The sequence below is a fragment of the Rhinopithecus roxellana genome, chromosome 6 (assembly GCF_007565055.1).
Source record: "Rhinopithecus roxellana isolate Shanxi Qingling chromosome 6, ASM756505v1, whole genome shotgun sequence".
Classification (NCBI taxonomy): Eukaryota; Metazoa; Chordata; class Mammalia; order Primates; family Cercopithecidae; genus Rhinopithecus; species Rhinopithecus roxellana.
The window spans coordinates 135,857,089-135,879,509 of NC_044554.1; the positions used below are offsets into that span (position 1 = coordinate 135,857,089).

Here is a 22,421-nt window from a genome sequence, read left to right on the forward strand (position 1 = left end):
TACTTAACAGCTGTCAGCCTCACCTTCGTATCTGTAAAGTGAGGATAATAATCCAATCTATTTTGTGAGATTTGTTGTAAAGATTAGACAAATATTGGAATCTTTGCCAAGCTACAAAGTACTTTATAACAACAGCTGGCACATAGTAAGGGCTGAGTAATTACAAACTCCTGCTATTATTTTTATGGTTACCGTTGCCAGTTTATTTGTTCAGATGAATTGTAAACTCTCATTGGAATTACATTATATTTATAAATCTATCATGGCTCTCCATGTAGATGAGTTTTTGTTTAGGTCTCTTAGAAAAGTTTATTTTATTCACTGTCCTGCATGCTATTTCATAATTTAATCATTTTTATATATATATATATATATATATTTTTTTTTTTTTTTTTTTTTTTTTTTTTTTTGGAGACACAGTCTTGCTCTGTCACCCAGGCTGGAGTGTGTTGGTGCGATCATGGCTCACTGCAACCTCTGCCTCCCAAGCTCAAGCAATCCTCCTGCTTCAGCTATCCCCGGCTATTGTATTTTTTTGTAGTGATGGGGTCTCTTTATGTTGCCCAGGCTGGTCTCGAATTCCTGGCCTCAAGTAATCCTCCAATCTTGGCTTTCCAATGTGCTGGGATTACAGGCATGAGCCACTGCACCCAGCTGAATCAGTAGCCATTTTATAGATGCATTTTATAATTATAAGTAGAATATGCTTTCTCTTGAATTTTGTAATTGCTGATTGCTGGCATATAATAGCTAATACTTGGTATGATACACTGCTGCCAAGCTTGGTTCCACATGCTAAATGCTACATTCAGGCAGAAACTAAGAACAGAGAGGTAGCGATATCTAGTACATGGGTTGGGATTCATTCTGGCCCCAGTGTCCATATTTAACTCACTACTGTATGCTTGGAAAGCTGTTGGTTTTTATATTTTTATTTGGTAACTGGCCTAGTCTCAGTTTTAGTTGATTCTCTTAGGTTTCCAAGAAGCCAGTTATATTATTTACAGTTAATTATTTTTTGTATATCCTCCGGTAATTCTTATCCTGGCCTTGTTGCTTTGATCATAACTTGTAGAAAGGTGTTTTTTAAGAAAGACTAGAAATTCTTCTGTTTGTCCAGCTAAATAGAAATGCATTTATTTATTTGTTTATTTGAGACAGAGTCTCACTGTGTTGCCCAGGCTAGAGTGTAGTGGCACAATCTTGGCTCATTGCAATCTCCATCTCCTGGGTTCAAGCAATTCTCTTGCCTCAGCCTCCCAAGCAGCTGGGATTATGGGTGCCTGCCACCATGCCCAGTTAATTTTTGTATTTTTTAGTAGAGATGGGGTTTCACCATGTTGGCCAGTCTGGCCTTGAACTCCTGACCTCAAGTGAGCCACCCACCTTGGCCTCTCAAAGTGCTGGGATTACAGGCGTGGCCACCACTCCCAGCCCCTCTATTTATTTAGCCACTAAGAATAGTGTTGACTATTGACTGGAGAATGTTGTGGATTTTTTTTTTTTTGATGTTAAGGACGTGTTTTTTTTTTTTTTTTTTTTTTTTTTTTGAGACGGAGTCTCGCTCTGTCACCCAGGCTGGAGTGCAGTGGCCGGATCTCAGCTCACTGCAAGCTCCGCCTCCCGGGTTTACGCCATTCTCCTGCCTCAGCCTCCCTAGTAGCTGGGACTACAGGCGTCCGCCACCACGCCCGGCTAGTTTTTTGTATTTTTTTAGTAGAGACGGGGTTTCACCGTGTTAGCCAGGATGGTCTCGATCTCCTGACCTCGTGATCCGCCCGTCTTGGCCTCCCAAAGTGCTGGGATTACAGGCTTGAGCCACCGCGCCCGGCCAAGGACGTGTTTTTTTAATTACTGAATTTACCAAATGGCATTTGATTTGCTCATTCTGTTTTGTTTTAAAAGCAGGGATGGCTTTTAAACTATATCAAATACCTTTGGGTATCTATGAAGATGATTGTGTGGTTTTTCTGTGTTGAACTACTAGTATAATGAATTGTATTACTGTATAGCCTAATACTGAATTGTTTTTGCATTCCCAGAATTTTTAACAGAATGCTGAATTTTACTTGCTAAAATTTCTCTAATATTTTTACATATATAAGTATGAGTGAGATTGGTCTGCAGTTTTCTACTATTTTTGTTAGCTTTTGGCATTGGAAGAATTATAAGCATGTAGAGGGAATCTGGAAGATTTCTGTCTTTCCTTGCGTGATATACTGCATTTTAGAAGGAACTTTTGAGTATATATGAGTAAATATGCTTGGAAAACATGAATTTCTGGTGTGGCTGCCTAATATTCCTTATTAACAATCTCTTAGTTTTCTTCAATGAAGATTTCAAGTGTTTCTTCTTTTTTTTATAAATGTTTGAAGTTTTCAAACATAGACTAAAGTAACAAAATTGGTATCATTTTGTGCATCCCTTTCATTTTGCTTTTTTTTTTTTTTTTTTCCTTGAGTATTTTGAGCATTGCTACTTAAGGTGTGGTTTGAGGGTTGGTAGCCTGGATATTACCTGGGCATTTGCTACAGATGCATGTAATCATGTACATAGAACCACATACATCCCATCACCTTTGCCATAGTCTGTTGGTTATAGGCAAGTCACAGGTTCTGCACCTACCCAAGGGGTAGGTCTCACTTTACATTTTAAGCCATTCTTATTATTATTTTTATTTGTTTATTTATTTATTTATTTTGAGACAGAGTCTTGCTGTGTCTCAGTACAGTGGCCGTGATCTCAGCTCACTGCAGCCTCCACCTCCCAGGCTCAAATGATTCTCCTGCCTCAGCCTCCCAAGTAGCTGGGATTACAGGTGTGCGTTGCCACGTTTGGCTCATTTTTGTATTTTTAGTAGAGATGGGGTTTCACCATGTTGGCCAGGCTGGTTTCAAACTCCTTACCTCCCAAAGTGCTGGGATTACAGGCATGAGCCACCATGCCCAGCCTTAAGCCATTATTAATAATATTGTCCTGAGATTTTTTAATGTCTTTGAATTTTTAATCATTTGTTTTGGGTTCTAAAAGGGAGCTACAAAGTCAGGGTGTAAGCTTTTTAAAGGCTTTAATGCCTGTTGTCTAATTACATTTTCAGAAATCTAGCTTGGCACAATGGTGTGCGCCTATAATCCCAGCCCTTTGGAAGCCTCAGGCGTGAGCGCCACTTAAGGCCAAGAGTTCGAGACCAGCCTGAATAACATAGCACAACCCCATCTCTGAGAAATTTTTCAAGCTTAGCTAGGCATGATGACGTGTGCCTGTAGTCCCAGCTACTTGGGAAGCTGAGGCAGGAGGATCACTTGAGTCCAGGGGATTGAGGCTGTGGTGACTTAAGATTGCACCACTGTACTCCAGCCTGGAGCACAGAGTGAGACCCTGTCTCTAAAAAAATAAAGAAGAAAAGAAAGAAAGCCAGTCCCTCTTGTGGTTATATGGCACACAAATGGCAACATTGACAATCCATCCATGTGCCTTTTCTGCCAGTAAGAAATGCCAAGAGATCATTAAATAATGAGGGAGTAGGAAAGAAGACAGGACTTACTAACAATTCTTGTCACTAACAACTTGGGTGATTATTACCTGAAGGCCTAGAGGATATTTGAATTAATTTTTTGTAGCCCAACACTGTTTGGTCAGGTTTACCATTCCTTACTAAATATAGTTCAGTGTGTCTGTGTCAAAAAACCTTTGGGTGCCTGGCATAGCCTTAAATGCTATGGGGGAGAGAATATATATGTCAGTATCAGTTGTGCCTTCCATAAGGCATGTTAGAATCATAGTGTTTATTTTTGTTTCATCTTTCCTCAAAATACAGCTTCAGTTTACAAAAGTTCATGATGAGTTTTGCCCGTCCTGGGTTCCCTGGGTTGAAGAAGCTTGAGAAACCCTCTAGGTTAAAAGATGATGTCCGCCAAGATAACAACGAAGTTGGCTTTTCCTTTGTTTTAGCAACAACGAACTGTCTACAGACTGACGCTTGTGAAAGCATGGAACGTGGACGAGCTCCAGGCCTACGCGCAGCTCGTGTTTCTGGGGAATCCTGACTTCATTGAAGTGAAGGTAAGCCCCTGCTCGCTCTGGTGGCCGTGGTGGAGTGACAAAGAATCGTGGTGCTTTGTTGGCCATGATGGAGTTAACACCTTGTAAAACTCTAGAGGTCCCAGGAATTTTATTGGTGTATTCATTTCATGGTCTATATTCATCAAGAACCTGGCATTGTTCTAGGCCTTAGGGATAATAGCCGTCAAGAAGACCAAGCTCTTGCTCTTATAAAGCTAGTGCTTTAGTGGGAGGATGGACAGTCGACACAAAATGAGTCATTAAAAACCATGTAGTGACATGAATATGCTGAGAAATAAAATAGTGTGGTAGTGAGTAATTGGTTGGCTTTTACATAAACTTTTATTTCAGACATATACGGAAGTAGAGAGATTGGTCTAATGAACCCCCATCCACCCATCACTCACCTTCAAAAATGATCAACTCAGGATCCAGAGTTGTTTCAATTATACCTAAACCCATTTTCTCTGCTCTTAGCCCAGATTATTTTAAAGCAAACTACCAAAATTAAATCATTTACCCACAATTATTTCAGCATATATTCCTAAAAGATACCTGCTCTTATTTTATTTACTTTATTTTATTTTATTTATTTTATTTTAGTTATGCTATGTTATGTGTTGTGTTGTGTTATGTGTTGTGTTGTGTTGTGTTATGTTATGTTATGTTATGTTATGTTATGTTATGTTATGTTATGTTATTTTGAGACAGGGACTTGCTCTGTCACCCAGACTGGAGTACAGTGCTGTGATCCTAGCTCACTGCGCCTCCAACTCTTGGGCTCCAGCAATCCTCCTGCCTCAGCCTCCTGAGTAGCTGGGACTGGAGGTGCACACCACTGTGCCTGGCTCTTTTTTTATTTTTTTGTAAAGAGAAGGTCTCACTGTTTTGCCCAGTCTGGTCTCAAACTCCTGGCCTCAAGCGACCCTCCTGCCTCGGCCTCTCAAAGTGCTGGGATTATAGGTGTGAGCCACTGTGCCCGGCTGATGTGTATTCTTTTGAAACAGTTATTCAGAGTGCTGGGCTCATACCCAAAAATTTTCGACTAAAATATTTAATTTCCTCTTCCATGGGTTTTTTAATCCTCTTAGAAATCACTTTGCTATAGAAAATGGATCATGCATCTTGGCTGATGCCCTATGTTTATATTTTAGATTCTGTTGATTGCATGTTCCTGTGCTTCCTGTATTTCCTGTGGATCGATGCCTATAGTTAGATCAAGAGAAGATTGATTACATTCAGGAGTACATGTGTGTGGGTTTGTTTTATATTTCAGGAATATTTCACTGGTGGTCTTGTATACTCCAATCAGGAGTCATATAATGTCTGCTTGCCTCTCGTATTTTTGTAAGTGTTTCTTTGGGGTAGATTCCTATGAGTGTAATCCTGGGTCAAAGGGTAAATGCATATATTATTTTACTAGATATGGTGGTTGACTGTTCTAGAGAAGCTTTTCTGAGATGACTTATTTTATTTTATTTTATTTTATTTTATTTTATTTTATTTTATTTTATTTTATTGTTTTTTGAGATGGAGTCTTGCTCTGTCACCCAGGCTGGAGTGCAGTGGCACAATCTTGGCTCACTGCAACCTCCGCCTCCTGGGTTCAAGCGATTCTCCTCCCTCAGCCTCCCAAGTAGGTGGTGCTACAGCTGCCCACTACCACACCTGGCTAAGTTTTCTATTTTTAGTAGAGACGGGGTTTCACCATGTTGGCCAGGCTGGTCTCGAATTCCTGACCTTGAGTTATCCACCCACCTCAACCTCCCGAAGTGCTGAGATTACAGGGATTAGTGCTGAGATTACAGGGATTAGAGCTACCGCACTGGGCCTGAGATGGCATTTTAAAAACTGATATGTAAGTGGTCAGCAGAAGCCTGGGGTAAGGGCATTCCGGGCAGGTGGTGGTAGTCCTCGGAGGTCCTGTGCTATCCTAGTAGAGCAGCTAAGGTTGGCAGTGGCACAGGATGAATCAGAGCAGTGGGCCGGGGCAGCTTTTAGGAGGCCTTTCAAGCAAAGTTAGGGGATTGGCTTTTAAACTAAGTTTGATGGTAAGCTTTTTAAATATAGGTGCACTGGGAAAGGGTGTGAAGCTGGGGAGAGATGCAATCTGATTTGTGATTTTAAAAGATCACCCCACCGTTGCAGCATGGCTTGGTTATAGAGGGCAGTAGAGTAGGCAGAACAGTCACGAACTTAATGGTTAGTCCAAGCAAGAGATGGTTTGGAAAGGTCAGTGGGACTAGGGCTGGAGAGCAGTGGGTGCATTTAGGATTCGTTTTGGAAGCAGAACAAATGAAACTTTTTGCTAGATTATAGGTATGAGCTGAAACAAAAAAGAATCAAGAATAGCACCTGGGTTTTTGGCTTAAGCCATTGCGTGGATGGTGAAACTGTTTGCTGAGATACAGGAAACCAGGAGGGAAAAGGGGACATATTTGAGGAGCAATTTTGAGCTCCCTGTTGGCCACGTTAAATTTGAGGTATCTGTTAAATATCCGAGTAAAAGTTTAAATAGATCTTAGGTTTTATAAGCTCAAAATTTCAGGGATAAGATAGGACTAGAAATAATGATTGGAAGTAATGGCTTTTTTGGACAACTAAGAGTCCACAAGACAAGAGAAGTGATGAGAAAATGTACCCTGTCTGGGAAAGCCAGCTCTGCTCATTTCCTTTTATGGCTTTGAAACTGAACGCTCTCTGTGTCATATCAGAGGTTTTATTTATTTATTTATTTATTTATTTATTTATTTATTTATTTTTATTATACTTTAAGTTCTAGGGTACATGTGCATAACGTGCAGGTTTGTTACATATGTATACTTGTGCCATGTTGGTGTGCTGTACCCATCAACTCGTCAGCACCCATCAATTCATCATTTATATCATGTATAACTCCCAATGCAATCCCTTCTCCCTTCCCCCTCCCCATGATAGGCCCCAGTGTGTGATGTTCCCCTTCCCGAGTCCAAGTGATCTCATTGTTCAGTTCCCACCTATGAGTGAGAACATGCGGTGTTTGGTTTTCTGTTCTTGTGATAGTTTGCTAAGAATGATGGTTTCCAGCTGCATCCATGTCCCCACAAAGGACGCAAACTCATCCTTTTTTATGGCTGCATAATATTCCATGGTGTATATGTGCCACATTTTCTTAATCCAGTCTGTCACAGATGGACATTTGGGTTGATTCCAGGTCTTTGCTATTGTGAATAGTGCCACAATAAACATACGTGTGCATGTGTCTTTGTAGAAGAATAATTTATAATCCTTTGGGTATATACCCAGTAGTGGGATGGCTGGGTCATATGGTACATCTAGTTCTAGATCCTTGAGGAATTGCCATACTGTTTTCCATAATGGTTGAACTAGTTTACAATCCCACCAACAGTGTAAAAGTGTTCCTATTTCTGCACATCCTCTCCAACAACTGTTGTTTCCTGACTTTTTAATGATTGCCATTCTAACTGGTGTGAGATGGTATCTCATTGTGGTTTTGATTTGCATTTCTCTGATGGTGAGTGATGATGAGCATTTTTTCATGTGTCTGTTGGCTGTATGAATGTCTTCTTTTGAGAAATGTCTGTTCATATCCTTTGCCCACTTTTCGATGGGGTTGTTTGTTTTTTTCTTGTATATTTGTTTGAGTTCTTTGTAGATTCTGGATATTAGCCCTTTGTCAGATGAGTAGATTGCAAAAATTTTCTCCCATTCTGTAGGTTGCCTGTTCGCTCTGATGGTAGTTTCTTTTGCTGTGCAGAAGCTCTTTAGTTTAATTAGATCCCATTTGTCGATTTTGGCTTTTGCTGCCGTTGCTTTTGATGTTTTAGACATGAAGTCCTTGCCCATGCCTATGTCCTGAATGGTACTGCCTAGATTTTCTTCTAGGGTTTTTATGGTATTAGGTCTAACATTTAAGTCTCTAATCCATCTTGAATTAATCTTCGTATAAGGAGTAAGGAAAGGATCCCGTTTCAGCTTTCTACTTATGGCTAGCCAATTTTCCCAGCACCATTTATTAAATAGGGAATCCTTTCCCCATTTCTTGTTTCTCTCAGGTTTGTCAAAGATCAGATGGCTGTAGATGTGTGGTATTATTTCTGAGGACTCTGTTCTGTTCCATTGGTCTATATCTCTGTTTTGGTACCAGTACCATGCTGTTTTGGTGACTGTAGCCTTGTAGTATAAGTTGAAGTCAGGTAGCGTGACGCCTCCAGTTTTGTCCTTTTGACTTAGGATTGTCTTGGCAATGCGGGCTCTTTTTTGGTTCCATATGAACTTTAAAGCAGTTTTTTCCAATTCTGTGAAGAAACTCATTGGTAGCTTGATGGGGATGGCATTGAATCTATAAATAACCTTGGGCAGTATGGCCATTTTCACGATATTGATTCTTCCTATCCATGAGCATGGTATGTTCTTCCATTTGTTTGTGTCTTCTTTGATTTCACTGAGCAGTGGTTTGTAGTTCTCCTTGAAGAGGTCCTTTACATCCCTTGTAAGTTGGATTCCTAGGTATTTTATTCTCTTTGAAGCAATTGTGAATGGAAGTTCATTCCTGATTTGGCTCTCTGTTTGTCTGTTACTGGTGTATAAGAATGCTTGTGATTTTTGCACATTAATTTTGTATCCTGAGACTTTGCTGAAGTTGCTTATCAGCTTAAGGAGATTTTGGGCTGAGACGATGGGGTTTTCTAAATATACAATCATGTCATCTGCAAACAGGGACAATTTGACTTCTTCTTTTCCTAACTGAATACCCTTGATTTCTTTCTCTTGCCTGATTGCCCTAGCCAGAACTTCCAACACTTGTTGAATAGGAGTGGTGAGAGATGGCATCCCTGTCTTGTGCCAGTTTTCAAAGGGAATTTTTCCAGTTTTTGCCCATTCAGTATGATATTAGCTGTGGGTTTGTCATAAATAGCTCTTATTATTTTGAGGTACGTTCCATCAATACCGAATTTATTGAGCGTTTTTAGCATGAAGGGCTGTTGAATTTTGTCAAAAGCCTTTTCTGCATCTATTGAGATAATCATGTGGTTCTTGTCTTTGGTTCTGTTTATATGCTGGATTACGTTTATTGATTTGCAAATGTTGAACCAGCCTTGCATCCCAGGGATGAAGCCCACTTGATCATGGTGGATAAGCTTTTTGATGTGCTGCTGAATCTGGTTTGCCAGTATTATATTGAGGATTTTTGCATCGATGTTCATCAGGGATATTGGTCTAAAATTCTCTTTTTTTGTTGTGTCTCTGCCATGCTTTGGTATCAGGATGATGTTGGCCTCATAAAATGAGTTAGGGAGGATTCCCTTTTTTTCAATTGATTGGAATAGTTTCAGCAGGAATGGTACCAGCTCCTCCTTGTACCTCTGGTAGAATTCAGCTGTGAATCCATCTGGTCCTGGACTTTTTTTGGTTGGTAGGCTATTAATTATTGCCTCAATTTCAGAGCCTGCTATTGGTCTATTCAGGGATTCAACTTCTTCCTGGTTTAGTCTTGGGAGAGTGTAAGTGTCCAGGAAATTATCCATTTCTTCTAGATTTTCTAGTTGATTTGCATAGAGGTGTTTATAGTATTCTCTGATGGTAGTTTGTGTTTCTGTGGGGTCGGTGGTGATATCCCCTTTATCATTTTTTATTGCGTCTATTTGATTCCTCTCTCTTTTCTTCTTTATTAGTCTTGCTAGTGGTCTGTCAATTTTGTTGATCTTTTCAAAAAACCAACTCCTGGATTCATTGATTTTTTTGAAGGGTTTTTTGTGTCTCTATCTCCTTCAGTTCTGCTCTGATCTTAGTTATTTCTTGCCTTCTGCTAGCTCTCTAGTTCTTTTAATTGTGATGTTAGAGTGTCAATTTTAGATCTTTCCTGCTTTCTCTTGTGGGCATTTAGTGCTATAAATTTCCCTCTACACATTGCTTTAAATGTGTCCCAGAGATTCTGGTATGTTGTATCTTTGTTCTCATTGGTTTCAAAGAACATCTTTATTTCTGCTTTCATTTCGTTATGTACCCAGTAGTCATTCAGGAGCAGGTTGTTCAGTTTCCATGTAGTTGAGCGGTTTTGATTGAGTTTCTTGGTCCTGAGTTCTAGTTTGATTGCACTGTGGTCTGAGAGACAGTTTGTTATAATTTCTGTTCTTTTACATTTGCTGAGGAGGGCTTTACTTCCAATTATGTGGTCAATTTTGGAATATGTGCGATGTGGTGCTGAGAAGAATGTATATTCTGTTGATTTGGGGTGGAGAGTTCTATAGATGTCTATGAGGTCCGCTTGGTGCAGAGATGAGTTCAATTCCTGGATATCCTTGTTAACTTTCTGTCTCGTTGATCTGTCTAATGTTGACAGTGGAGTGTTGAAGTCTCCCATTATTATTGTATGGGAGTCTAAGTCTCTTTGTAAGTCTCTAAGGACTTGCTTTATGAATCTGGTTGCTCCTGTATTGGGTGCATATATATTTAGGATAGTTAGCTCTTCCTGTTGAATTGATCCCTTTACCATTATGTAATGGCCTTCTTTGTCTCTTTTGATCTTTGATGGTTTAAAGTCTGTTTTATCAGAGACTAAGATTGCAACCCCTGCTTTTTTTTGTTCTCCATTTGCTTGGTAGATCTTCCTCCATCCCTTTATTTTGAGCCTATGTATGTTTCTGCCTGTGAGATGGGTCTCCTGAATACAGCAGACTGATGGGTCTTGACTCTTTATCCAGTTTGCCAGTCTGTGTCTTTTAATTGGAGCATTTAGTCCATTTACATTTAAGGTTAATATTGTTATGTGTGAACTTGATCCTGCCATTATGATATTAACTGGTTATTTTGCTCGTTATTTGATGCAGTTTCTTCCTAGCCTCGATGGTCTTTACATTTTGGTATGTTTTTGCAATGGCTGGTACCGGTTGTTCCTTTCCATGTTTAGGGCTTCCTTCAGGGTCTCTTGTAAGGCAGGCCTGGTAGTGACAAAATCTCTAAGCATTTGCTTATCTGTATAGGATTTTATTTCTCCTTCACTGATGAAACTTAGTTTGGCTGGATATGAAATTCTGGGTTTAAAATTCTTTTCTTTAAGAATGTTGAATATTGGCCCCCACTCTCTTCTGGCTTGTAGAGTTTCTGCCGAGAGATCTGCTGTTAGTCTGATGGGCTTCCCTTTGTGGGTAACCCGACCTTTCTCTCTGGCTGCCCTTAAGATTTTTTCCTTCATTTCAACTTTGGTGAATCTGGCAATTATGTGTCTTGGAGTTGCTCTTCTGGAGGAGCATCTTTGTGGCGTTCTCTGTATTTCCTGAATTTGAATGTTGGCCTGCCCTACTAGGTTGGGGAAGTTCTCCTGGATGATATCCTGAAGAGTGTTTTCCAACTTGGTTCCATTTTCCCCCTCGCTTTCAGGCAACCCAATCAGACGTAGATTTGGTCTTTTTACATAATCCCATACTTCTTGCAGGCTTTGTTCATTTCTTTTTCTTCTTTTTTCTTTTGGTTTCTCTTCTCGCTTCATTTCATTCATTTGATCCTCAATCGCTGATACTCTTTCTTCCAGTTGATCGAGTCGGTTACTGAAGCTTGTGGATTTGTCACGTATTTCTCGTGTCATGGTTTTCATCTCTGTCATTTCGTTTATGACCTTCTCTGCATTAATTAGTCTAGCTGTCAATTCTTCCACTCTTTTTTCAAGATTTTTAGTTTCTTTGCGCTGGGTATGTAATTCCTCCTTTAGTTCTGAGAAGTTTGATGGACTGAAGCCTTCTTCTCTCATCTCGTCAAAGTCATTCTCTGACCAGCTTTGATCCGTTGCTGGCGATGGGCTGCGCTCCTTTGCAGGGGGAGATGCGCTCTTATTTTTTGAATTTCCAGCTTTTCTGCCCTGCTTTTTCCCCATCTTTGTGGTTTTATCTGCCTCTGGTCCTTGATGATAGTGACATACTGATGGGGTTTTGGTATAGGTGTCCTTCCTGTTTGATAGGTTTCCTTCTAACAGTCAGGACCCTCGGCTGTAGGTCTGTTGGAGATTGCTTGAGGTCCACTCCAGACCCTTTTTGCCTGGGTATCAGCAGCAGAAGTTGCAGAAGATAGAATATTGCTGAACAGCGAGTGTACCTGTCTGATTCTTACTTTGGAAGCTTCCTCTCAGGGGTGTACTCCACCCTGTGAGGTGTGAGGTGTCAGACTGCCCCTAGTGGGGGATGTCTCCCAGTTAGGCTACTCAGGGGTCAGGGACCCACTTGAGCAGGCCGTCTGTCCCTTCTCAGCTCTCAGCCTCCATGTTGGGAGATCCACTGCTGTCTTCATAGCTGTCAGACAGAGTTGTTTGGGTCTGCAGAGGTTCTGCTGCTTTTTTGTTGTTGTTTTTTAGCTGTGCCCTGTCCCCAGAGGTGGAGTCTACAGAGACAGGCAGGTTTCCTTGAGCTGCTGTGAGCTCCACCCCGTTTGAGCTTCCCAGCGGCTTTGTTTACCTACTTAAGCCTCAGCAATGGCGGGCGCCCCTCCCCCAGCCTCGCTGCTGCCTTGCGGTTAGATCGCAGACTGCTGTGTTAGCAATGAGGGAGGCTCCTTGGGCGTGGGACCCTCCCGGCCAGGTGTGGGATATATTCTCCTGGTGTGCCTCACCCTGCTTCAGCTCTCGCTGGTCGGGCTGCAGCAGCTGACCAGCACCGATTGTCCGGCACTCCCTAGTGAGATGACCCCAGTACCTCAGTTGAAAATGCAGAAATCACCGGTCTCCTGTGTCGCTCGCGCTGGGAGTTGGAGACTGGAGCTGTTCCTATTCGGCCATCTTGCTCTGCCCCCCATATCAGAGGTTTTACAGCTGTCTTCTGGTGAGTTTAGCTTTTGGTGTTGCTCTAGAGGGGTGGGGAGGTGGGAACAGAGGAAATACTCCTGTCTGAGTATGTAACATTTTATCTCTGGTCAGGCTGAAGACACTCTTGAAATTGCTCTTAATTTCAAAAGGCTACTCTTGGCAAGAGCTCTAATGATGCAAAGATACAAACTGCCCCTGAAAATATGTGTCAGCTTAAGCAAACCTTGCCAACATCAGAGATTAGTGGTGTTTCAATTTACGATTTAGCTATTAAAGAATGTTGCCTCAAATTATGTTGCAGTAAAACCTCTATTATAATAAGGCAGCTTGGCTGGATCTCCCCTTTTTTCATTTCCTTCCTTTCTTCCCTCCTGCCCTGCCTCTCCCCTCTCCTTTCTTCCTTTTGCAGTCACGTTTTTCTGTAAAGAACAGGTATTTTAAATCTGAAAAAAAATCAGCTGTTTAAAGAAAGACAACTTTCTTTAAACAGTATAATTTTAAAGAATTATTTTTTAAAGAAAGACAGCTTTCTTTAAACAGTATAATTCTCTGGCGGATATTACTTGGTTCACCAAACTATGAACATCATTAGGAAATAGATAAAGCCTTCTGTCTATAGCTGAGATGTGTTTTGTTTCGTTTTTCTGAGACAGTCTTGCTCAGTTGCCCAGGCTGGAGTGCAGTGGTGCAATCATGGCTCACAGCAACCTACAGCTCCTGGGCTCAAGTGATCCTCCCACCTCAGCCTCCCAAGTAGCTGGATGACAGATGCACACCACCACGCCTGGCTAATTTAAAACATTTTTGTATTTATAGAAATGGGGTCTCACTGTGTTGCCCAGGCTGGTCTTGAACTCCTGGCCTCAAGCAGTCCTCCTACGTTAGCCTCCCAAAGTGCTGGGATTACAGACATGAGCCACTGCACCCAACCTAGCTAAGATGCTATTAACAACAAAGTTTTCTTTCAAAATTTCCATTTTATTATTTTGTCCTTGCATTCAACAATATTTTTGAGTTCTCTGCATGTGATAAGCCTTGTTAAAGTGCTGGAGATGAAAAATTGTATATGAATGTGCTATTTGGGAAATGAATGTTTTATTGAAAATAGGCAAAAACCTATAAAAGTAAAATGACCTACTCTGAGAGATTTTATAATTGAAAACTCTTGGAGAAATGTATAACCAAAATTAATTTTTTTTTGTTTGAGACAAGGTCTCACTGTCTCCCAGTCTGGAGCACAGTGGCACATTCTCGGTCCACTGCAACCTCCGCCTCCGACGTTCAAGCAATTCTCATGCCTCCACCACCCAAGTAGCTGGGATTACAGGTGTACACCACCATGCTTGGCCAATTTTTGTACTTTTTGTAGAGACAGGATCTTGCCGTGTTGCCCAGGCTGGTCTTGAACTCCTGAGCTCAGATGATCCGCCTGCCTTAGTCTCCCAGAGTGCTGGGATTACAAGCGTGAGCCACCGTGCCTGGCTTAAAATTAATTTTTTGATGATACTATATAATGTAATGAATAACAGTTCATGTTACATCAGAGGGAGGCACATTCAGTCATGTCAGATCTTTCATAGAAGATCCCGGGGAGAAAGGTCCTGCAATGAATGTCAAATGCCTGGTCACTAGAGGGTTAGTCTCATGCTTTGTTAACTTACCTGTCATTCGTCTAGCAAGTTAATGAGATGTCTTCTTTTGATGCTGTAGTAGCCAAAGGGATGTTTACAGAATATAGCATACTGCTACTAAGAGGCAAAACAAATTCTAGAATAATATTTATTATGCAATTCCATTTTCTTTTTTTCTTTTAAATCCTCGATTGCATTTTCAATGTTGTATATTCAGATGTATTTATGTAAGAAAAGTATGGAAGGATATATGTCAGATTGTTAACAGTTATCTATTTGAGAGAAGGGGGAAGGTTTATTCATTTTACATTTTGTAATTATATATTGTGTGGATTATTGCAATGAGCATGCATTGGTTTGTAATTCAAAAGACAAATGAAATAAGTAAATGGAGAAGGCGTACTTTTCCTCTTCAATAGGATTAAACTACAGAATGTCTGCAAAGACATGTTTTTCTTGTTGTTGTCTTATTAATTAAAGTTAAACATTTCTAAAATAGAGGAGTTTTAAAAATTATTAGCTGGGCCTAGTGGCTCATGCCTGTAATCCCAGCACTTTGGGAGGCCAAGTCAGGTGGATCACTTGAGGTCAGAAGTTCGAGATCAGCCTGGCCACATGGTGAAACCCTGTCTGTACTAAAAATACAAAAATTAGCTGGGCATGGTGGCGGGTGCCTATAATCCCAGCTATTCGGGAGGTTGAGGCATGACAATCACTTGAACTCAGGAGGCAGACGCTGCAGTGAGCTGAGATCGTGCCACTGTACTCCCTCCTGGTCAAAAGAGCAAGATTCTGTCTCAAAATAAATAAATAGATGAATAACAATAATAATAAGGCCTCTCCATAAAACATTTGATAAGAACTAACAATATGGTAGGCTATAACCTCAAACCTCTCTAGATAAGCACTTAGAAGTGAATCTGTTATGAAAACCATACGTTTGGGAAGGCACATATCTGTCATGGCCGTAAGGGAGACACTCTTGGAGCTAGAAGAAAAGAAACCATTCTGGAAGTACTCCATGGTCCCAGTAGACAGGACTTGGGTTTAAAGGACAGAAGACTAGGCACTTTCACCTTCAGTGAAAGGATGAATTAGGGAAAAAACTTACCCACAGACACGGTAACACTTGGAAGGTTTGTTCCATACCCATGCTCTTGGTAAAAAGGAAAATTCTCTCCAGGGCCTTACCCTCAAACAGCCTTGGAATTCAAATTTAATATTATGGTACCTCAAGGTCATATAAATGCTCCCAAGATGTAAAATCAATAATACAAATTGGCCCTGGATTCATGATATGCCTCGAGCTCCCTGCAGACGCAGACACAATGCTGTTCATACCCTTTGTATTTCAGTTGAGTTGCTTACCTTTTTGTTATTAAGTTCTTTGACTTTAAAATGGAAACACACACATATGTGTACGTGTGTGCATTCAGAGTACTGTGCTGAACTGTTGACAAATTCCTAAATCCAGTTTGAGGAAGGTTTCTGACATGTGTATGTCTCCCTATTCAACTTCTTTTTCTCATTTTGCTTGTAGCACTAACCTAATTGGATTTAGGAAACTCTGCCTTCCTTTTTCTATCTACCCTGTGTGCAGTTTCTCATTTGTGAGTCAAAGGAAAAATCATCTTAACTTTGGTCATAGAAATGGTAGCATGAACACCCTTGGGTCAGGAAGGGCGATTGTAAATGCAGGAGTGGTGTCATGGCCAGGCATGCCCTTGGCATCTTTCCTCCCTGATGCGCGCGTGTGTGTGTGTGGTGTGTATATGTGTGTGGTGTGTGTGTGTGTTTTGTGTGTGTGCATGTTTGTGCATGTGTTGTGTGTGTTGTGTGCATATGTGTGTGTGTTGCGCTTGTGCATGTGTGTGGTGTGTGCATGTGCGTGTGTGTTGTGTGTATGTGCATGTGTGTGGTGTTTGTGTGCATGTGTGTTTTGTGTTTGTGCGTGTGCGTGTGTGCATGTCAGATCTGGGGTCTCCCATAGTCTACACTTACTGGAGTCTCGTGGGGCGAGAGGCAGTGCCCAGTTTTGATACCTACCTAAAATGTGCCATTGTAGCCTAGGACAGGTTATTCATCCTCTTTGAGCCTAAATTCTGTCAATATTAAAATTAGAATAAGAATGTCTCTTTAATAAGTTTGTTTTAAGAATTCAATGGGGTAATGTATGCCCAGATTCAGTTAAGTTTTTAGATCGCTTTCCATTAAGGACATTTATTTAAACGAAATCAATAGAGGCTATTTCTTTATCATATCGATTTCCTTTTTTCTTTCTTTACCACTCTTGTAAAATATTTTTCTGTTATATTCCTTGTAAATTAGCATGTATCTTAGCTTCATTAGGCCTAAAGAAGCCTTTATTTGCTAGCCTGAGAATCTTCCTTGTCATTATTTACTTGCTTGCTTGTGAAAAGGTTTCCTGTTACAACCATCTGTCTTGCTGAAAACTTTTGTAATACAATCCATTTGTAAATGAAATACTGTCTGTGTGTTCTCTGCCTAGCATTACACCTTGAGACTAGGAAGTGCTCTGTAATTATTTGTTGTCAAATGGTTTAAAACTACTTACTGTTAGTCCCCTAGCTGTGTGGAATGCTCAATCCTTACAGAATGCACCCTGCAAAATGATTGTCTTAGCATAGCCTCACTCTCTCCCACAAAGATGAGGAATACAGTCACTTTTTCTTGTAGGTAGCAGTCCCTAACTAGCGTGTATCAGCTGGCTCATAACTGTTACGGAGTAGAAAACTCCTGAGTAATGTGAATGAAATTTTGTATTAGATTAGAAAAGAGTTGTGGAGTTTAATGTCATAGGAGAATGTCTGACTCGATTTTTCATTCATTTAGCATAGATTGATTTGGGGTACCAAGAGGAACAAGACACAGTCCCTGCCCTCGAAGGGCTCAGAGTTTTGACGCTTCGTTGTACCAGTTACCTGGTAACAGATAACTGCACAGGATGTGATAAGTGTCAGATAGCGTAGAGGTTCCTGAATGGAGGGTAAAGAAATTGATGGGTCGTTTTAGCCAGGTGCAGACAGGATGCTGAGTGGGCAGTCCAGCTCTAGAGTTACTTGTGCATATGGCCAAAAGACAGGGGCTTGAATGGCTGATGGTCCATTGTTAGCGCAAGCTACGGAGGCAGGTGAGGAAGGCGTCGTGCCGTGGTGAGAAGCTTGGGATGGTTTAAAGGGGAGTTACTGAAGCATTTTTAGGATAAAGGAATGAAGTATTTGGGGTATATTGTGGGGAAAAAAAATCATAAAGTCATTATTTCTTTTCTCATCAAACTATAGGGAACAAAAACAGTATCAGGAGTCTTTTGACACCCAGTTGGTTTAATTAGGATATCAAATAGTCAAACCAGCACAATACTGCTCTTCCCACAGACCATGAATCCCAAGGCAAACTCTCCAAGCAGCCAGTGAGGAAGACTTTATGGCCCCGTCTTAGTCTGTTTGCATCGCTATAAAGGAATACCTGAGGCTGTGTAATTTCTAAAGAAAGGAGGTTTATTTGGCTCATGGTTCTGCAGGCTCTACAAGAAGCCTGGTGCCAGCAGCTGCTTGTGGTGAGGGCCACAGGCCGCTTTCAATCATGGCAGAAGGCAGAGAAAGAGATAGATGGACAGACAGAGAGACAGACAGATGGACACTGCCCTTGTGACCCAAACACCTCCCATTGGGCTCCACCCCTAACACTGGGGATCACATTTCAGCATGAGGTTTGAAGGCTCAGATATCCACAGTATAGCAGCCCCCATCTCCTAGGGCAGTGGGGTGGGTCCGAAAGCCACCAGGTTGTAAAAGTGTGGGTTATGCTTTTCACTGCAAACTCCAAAGATGCATAAATGATCCTGTTCTTCACGAACATTCTTGGGGTCTGCTTGACACTCTTCAGCCTGCAGATTCTGGCGTGAGTGATTTGGCTTTTCCATCACCACATTGTACCCATCTGTTTTCTTCAGACTGTTCTTTATTCAGAGTTTTGGGCGAAGAAGTTGCTGCTTCTGATAAATGGAGTTGGGGGTGAGGGTGAGAGTAGGTGAGAAGGTGGCAGACAGCTGTGATATGAAGGGAAAGTTTTTTAGATAATTCTGTGCTCAGGAATAAAGTCAGGGCAAGCCATCAGTAGACTAGAGGGTAGGATGAAGTGGGGCAGTCGCAGCAGAGAGAACACCAGACAGAGCCACTGTGCGCCTGAGAGCGTGGGGTCCCTGAGGTGACCCCCAGTCTAAGTCACCAAGACCATTTTCTGCCCAGAGCATTTCTGTCACGGTGCAGGCTCTGGCTCTGTGGTTGACTCAGAAAGTTACCCAGGACTGCTTCCCTCAGAGGGTTTTGTTGTTGTCGTTGTTTGGTTTTTGTTTTGTTTTGTTTTGTTTTGCGACAGAGTCTCGCTCTGTTGCCCAGGCTGGAGTGCAGAGGTGCGATCTCAGCTCACTGCGATCTCTGCCTCCCAGGTTCGAGCGATTGTCCTGCCTCAGCCTCCCAAGTAGCTGGGATTACAGGCGGGCACCACCACGCCCAGCCAATTTTTGTATTTTTTTTTTTTTTGAGACGGAGTCTCGCTCTGTCGCCCAGGCTGGAGTGCAGTGGCCGGATCTCAGCTCACTGCAAGCTCCGCCTCCCGGGTTTACGCCATTCTCCTGCCTCAGCCTCCCGAGTAGCTGGGACTACAGGCGCCCGCCACCTCGCCTGGCTAGTTTTTTGTATTTTTTAGTAGAGACGGGGTTTCACCGTGTTAGCCAGGATGGTCTCGATCTCCTGACCTCGTGATCCGCCCGTCTCAGCCTCCCAAAGTGCTGGGATTACAGGCTTGAGCCACCGCGCCCAGCAATTTTTGTATTTTTAATAGAGACGGAGTTTCACCATGCTGGCAAGGCTGGTCTCGAATTCCTGACCTCAAGTGATCTGCCCGCCTCAACCTCCCAAAGAGCTGGGATTACAGGCATGAGCCACCGTGCCTAGCCTCCTCAAAGGGTTTTATCTGGCTAAAATGAGAAATTTTATGTGAAAATACCATAAAGCATCATAGAGTTGTAAGAAATGGTGGAGTCATGATAATGAACCACAGCAGGCATTCTCTCATTCCATTCCCAAACTAAATCTCCCCTCCGTGTTTCATGGCTGTTTTTGCTGTGTAATAAAATATTAAAATACTTTCAAAAGCTGTTCTCATGAAGACAAGATCTTATCTAACAACTCTGTGATTCAGTGAACTAACTTTTTAAATATTAAAAAGGAAGTCCTTTGAAGTAGCTACTGCATACATGGTTGTTTGTGTAATCCACATATAAGCAGTATTTAAATTGAGGTAGAGTACACTTTTATGACTAATTTGGCTTATCAATAAATCATTTTCATGTGTTTTATGCACTTGGGTAAGGCTAGCAGTGTTTCAGCCATGCTTTCATAATGATTGCTTGAACCATGTCATTATTTGCCTTTTTTCTTCACCTTAAGTTCTGTTACTGAGCAAAAGGGGCTCACTGCCTGATGCTCTGGAAGCCAATACTAATTGACATAGGGTTTTTGAGGGGGGGAAAAAAAGCTTTGTTATTGCAAGTCGACTAATAAAGAGACACTAAGTCCAGCTCAAATTTGTCTTCCTGTGCAGGCTTTAAGGCAGTGATTTTATCAGGGGATGGATTCTCGGATTAGTAAGTGTTTACTGGAAGGAAAGGGGAGATCTGAAAAGTCCTCGGACAGGTGCAGTTGTCTATTTCATCATGCTTCCTCATGGATTACATATGCAAATTCAGGCGGAGTTAGTATGAAATGTGTTGGAAATTTGGGCTGTGACATCAGCAAGCTGTTTCTACTCAGACTCCATTGGCCATGTTGGTTCCAACCAATTTCAGCCAGTTTTTTCTAAATCTTATAAGCAGAGGGAGTTTCAGCATTTTAGCAAGTTGTTTATTTTCTTATACTGCCGTCCTGCAAACACAAGAATTTCTGTTAGTCGTTGGTTTCTTTAACAAAGAGCTAAAGAAGGGCACGGTTTCAGCTCCAATTCTGTTTAATGAATCCTCTAAATCACTGGGCAAGCTGAGAAGATTCTCTTGTTTATTGTAATTAAGTGGGGTGGCTGTCGTTTATATTCCGCAAAGGCCATCTCAGTTTAGTGCACCAGTAATCTTTCTGAACAGCTGTCTTGAGTCGAGTGTTTGGCAAAGCTCATGTGAATCTTCATCCAGGTCCCAGCTCTGCCATCAGGGTCTGGGTCACTCTGCTCATTTGTTGGTTTTTAAAAATTCAGTGTCGACCAGGCGTGGTGGCTCACGCCTATAATCCCAGCGCATGGGAGGCCGAGATGGGCAGATGACTTGAGGTCAGGAGTTCAAGACCAGCCCTGGCCAACATGGCGAAACCCTCTCTCTACTAAAAATACAAAAATTAGCTGGGCATGGTGGCACGTGCCTGTATTCCCAGCTACTTGGGAGGCTAAGTCAGGAGAATCGCTTCAACTGAGGAGGTGGAGGCTGCAGTGAGCCAAGATCACACCACTGCACTCCAGCCTGGGCAACAAGAATGAGACTTTTGTCTCCAAAATAAAATAAAATAGAAAATAAAAAAAATTCAGTGTCATTCTGCATTCTCCAAATTGTCTGTGGTATGTGTGTGTGAGTCCTGTCTTTATACGTATTGGTGTGTGTTTCTGTTTGTGTGTGTGTGAGAGAGACAGAATGTATAAGAAGGGTGCACATGCCTTTCTCCCAGTCCCCCCCAGTTATTCCCCACTTAGCAGAATCGTTTCTGGGATATTCAAACAAGTTGTTGAGAAAAGTTTGATTTGTGAATATTTGAAGAGCCCACAGAGTTAAGATTTATCTCAAGAAATAAGATAACTCTTTTATTATTAGAAAATTAATCATTTACCATTATGTAACTTACCAAATAGAGAACTTAGTTATGAAATTTTGGGCTCTTGTATGCCTGGGCTGTTAGAGAGTCCAAAAGAGTTAAGACAGTTTATCTTTCTGCAGTTGTACTTAAGAAGAATTTCTATGTTGGTGAAATACATGTGTATATGTAGTTGTGTGTAAAAGTATATAGGTGCATGCACAAATATATTTCCCTTTTGGCATGATTGTCTATACAACCACATTCAAAGTGCATTACAAAATGAATTCCTTAAAGAATAATTTTAGGCCAGGTGTAGTGGCTCACACCTGTGATCCCAGCACTTTCGGGAGGCTGGGGCAGGTAGATTGCTTGGGGCCAGGAATTCAAGACCAGCCTGGTCAACATGGCAAAACCCCATCTCTACTAAAAGTACAAAAATTAGCCAGGCGTGGTGGCAGGCGCCTGTAATCCCAGCTACTCGGAAGGCTGAGGCACGAGACTCTCTTGAACCCAGGAGGTGGAGGTTGTAGTGAACCGAGATCGCGCCACTGCACTCCAGCCTGGGCAACAGAGCAAGACTCTGTCTCAAAATCATCATCATCATCATCATCATCATCATCATCATCATCATAATTATTATTATTATTTTAAAGGGATCCTTACCTGGCACTTTAAGGAAAAAGTTTGCCAGTTTCAATCTCAATTATACTAGAAAATGGAAGCTCTGCTTATTTTCCCAGTGAATCAATTACTTGGTCAGTGAATTTTTATGAGTGTCCACTATGTCCCCATTATTATCCTAAGGGGTGATAACCCCTTCAGAATTCCTCAGTTATAGTGCACAGATGAATCTGAATCAAAAGACATGCTGTTGATTCAAATACATTATTGTGACCAGACAGCATAGATTGTGACAACGGTAGGAAGGACAGGTACTTAAGCCCCAGCAATGTCATAGAGTAGCGAGGGCATCAGCCTGCTGTCTTTGTCAGTAGCTACTTGTATGGTCTCCTAAGCAGATTTTATCATCTCTATGTTCACTTCCTTCACTGTAAAATGCGGACTGGATTGCATTGGATGACT

The 22,421-nt window shown here is 41.6% G+C and overlaps 1 protein-coding gene across 5 annotated transcripts in view; it reads left to right on the forward strand.

Annotated features, from left to right (window-relative positions):
* The window catches only part of LOC104657346 (S-adenosyl-L-methionine-dependent tRNA 4-demethylwyosine synthase TYW1), a 262,699-nt gene that overhangs the window by 196,307 nt on the left and 43,971 nt on the right, over positions 1–22,421 (forward strand). For all 5 annotated transcript variants that reach the window (XM_030932482.1, XM_010357125.2, XM_030932480.1 and 2 more), the window contains one exon: positions 3,952–4,062. In XM_030932482.1, the coding sequence (XP_030788342.1) occupies positions 3,952–4,062 (111 nt within the window). The remainder of the gene's footprint in view (positions 1–3,951; positions 4,063–22,421) is intronic.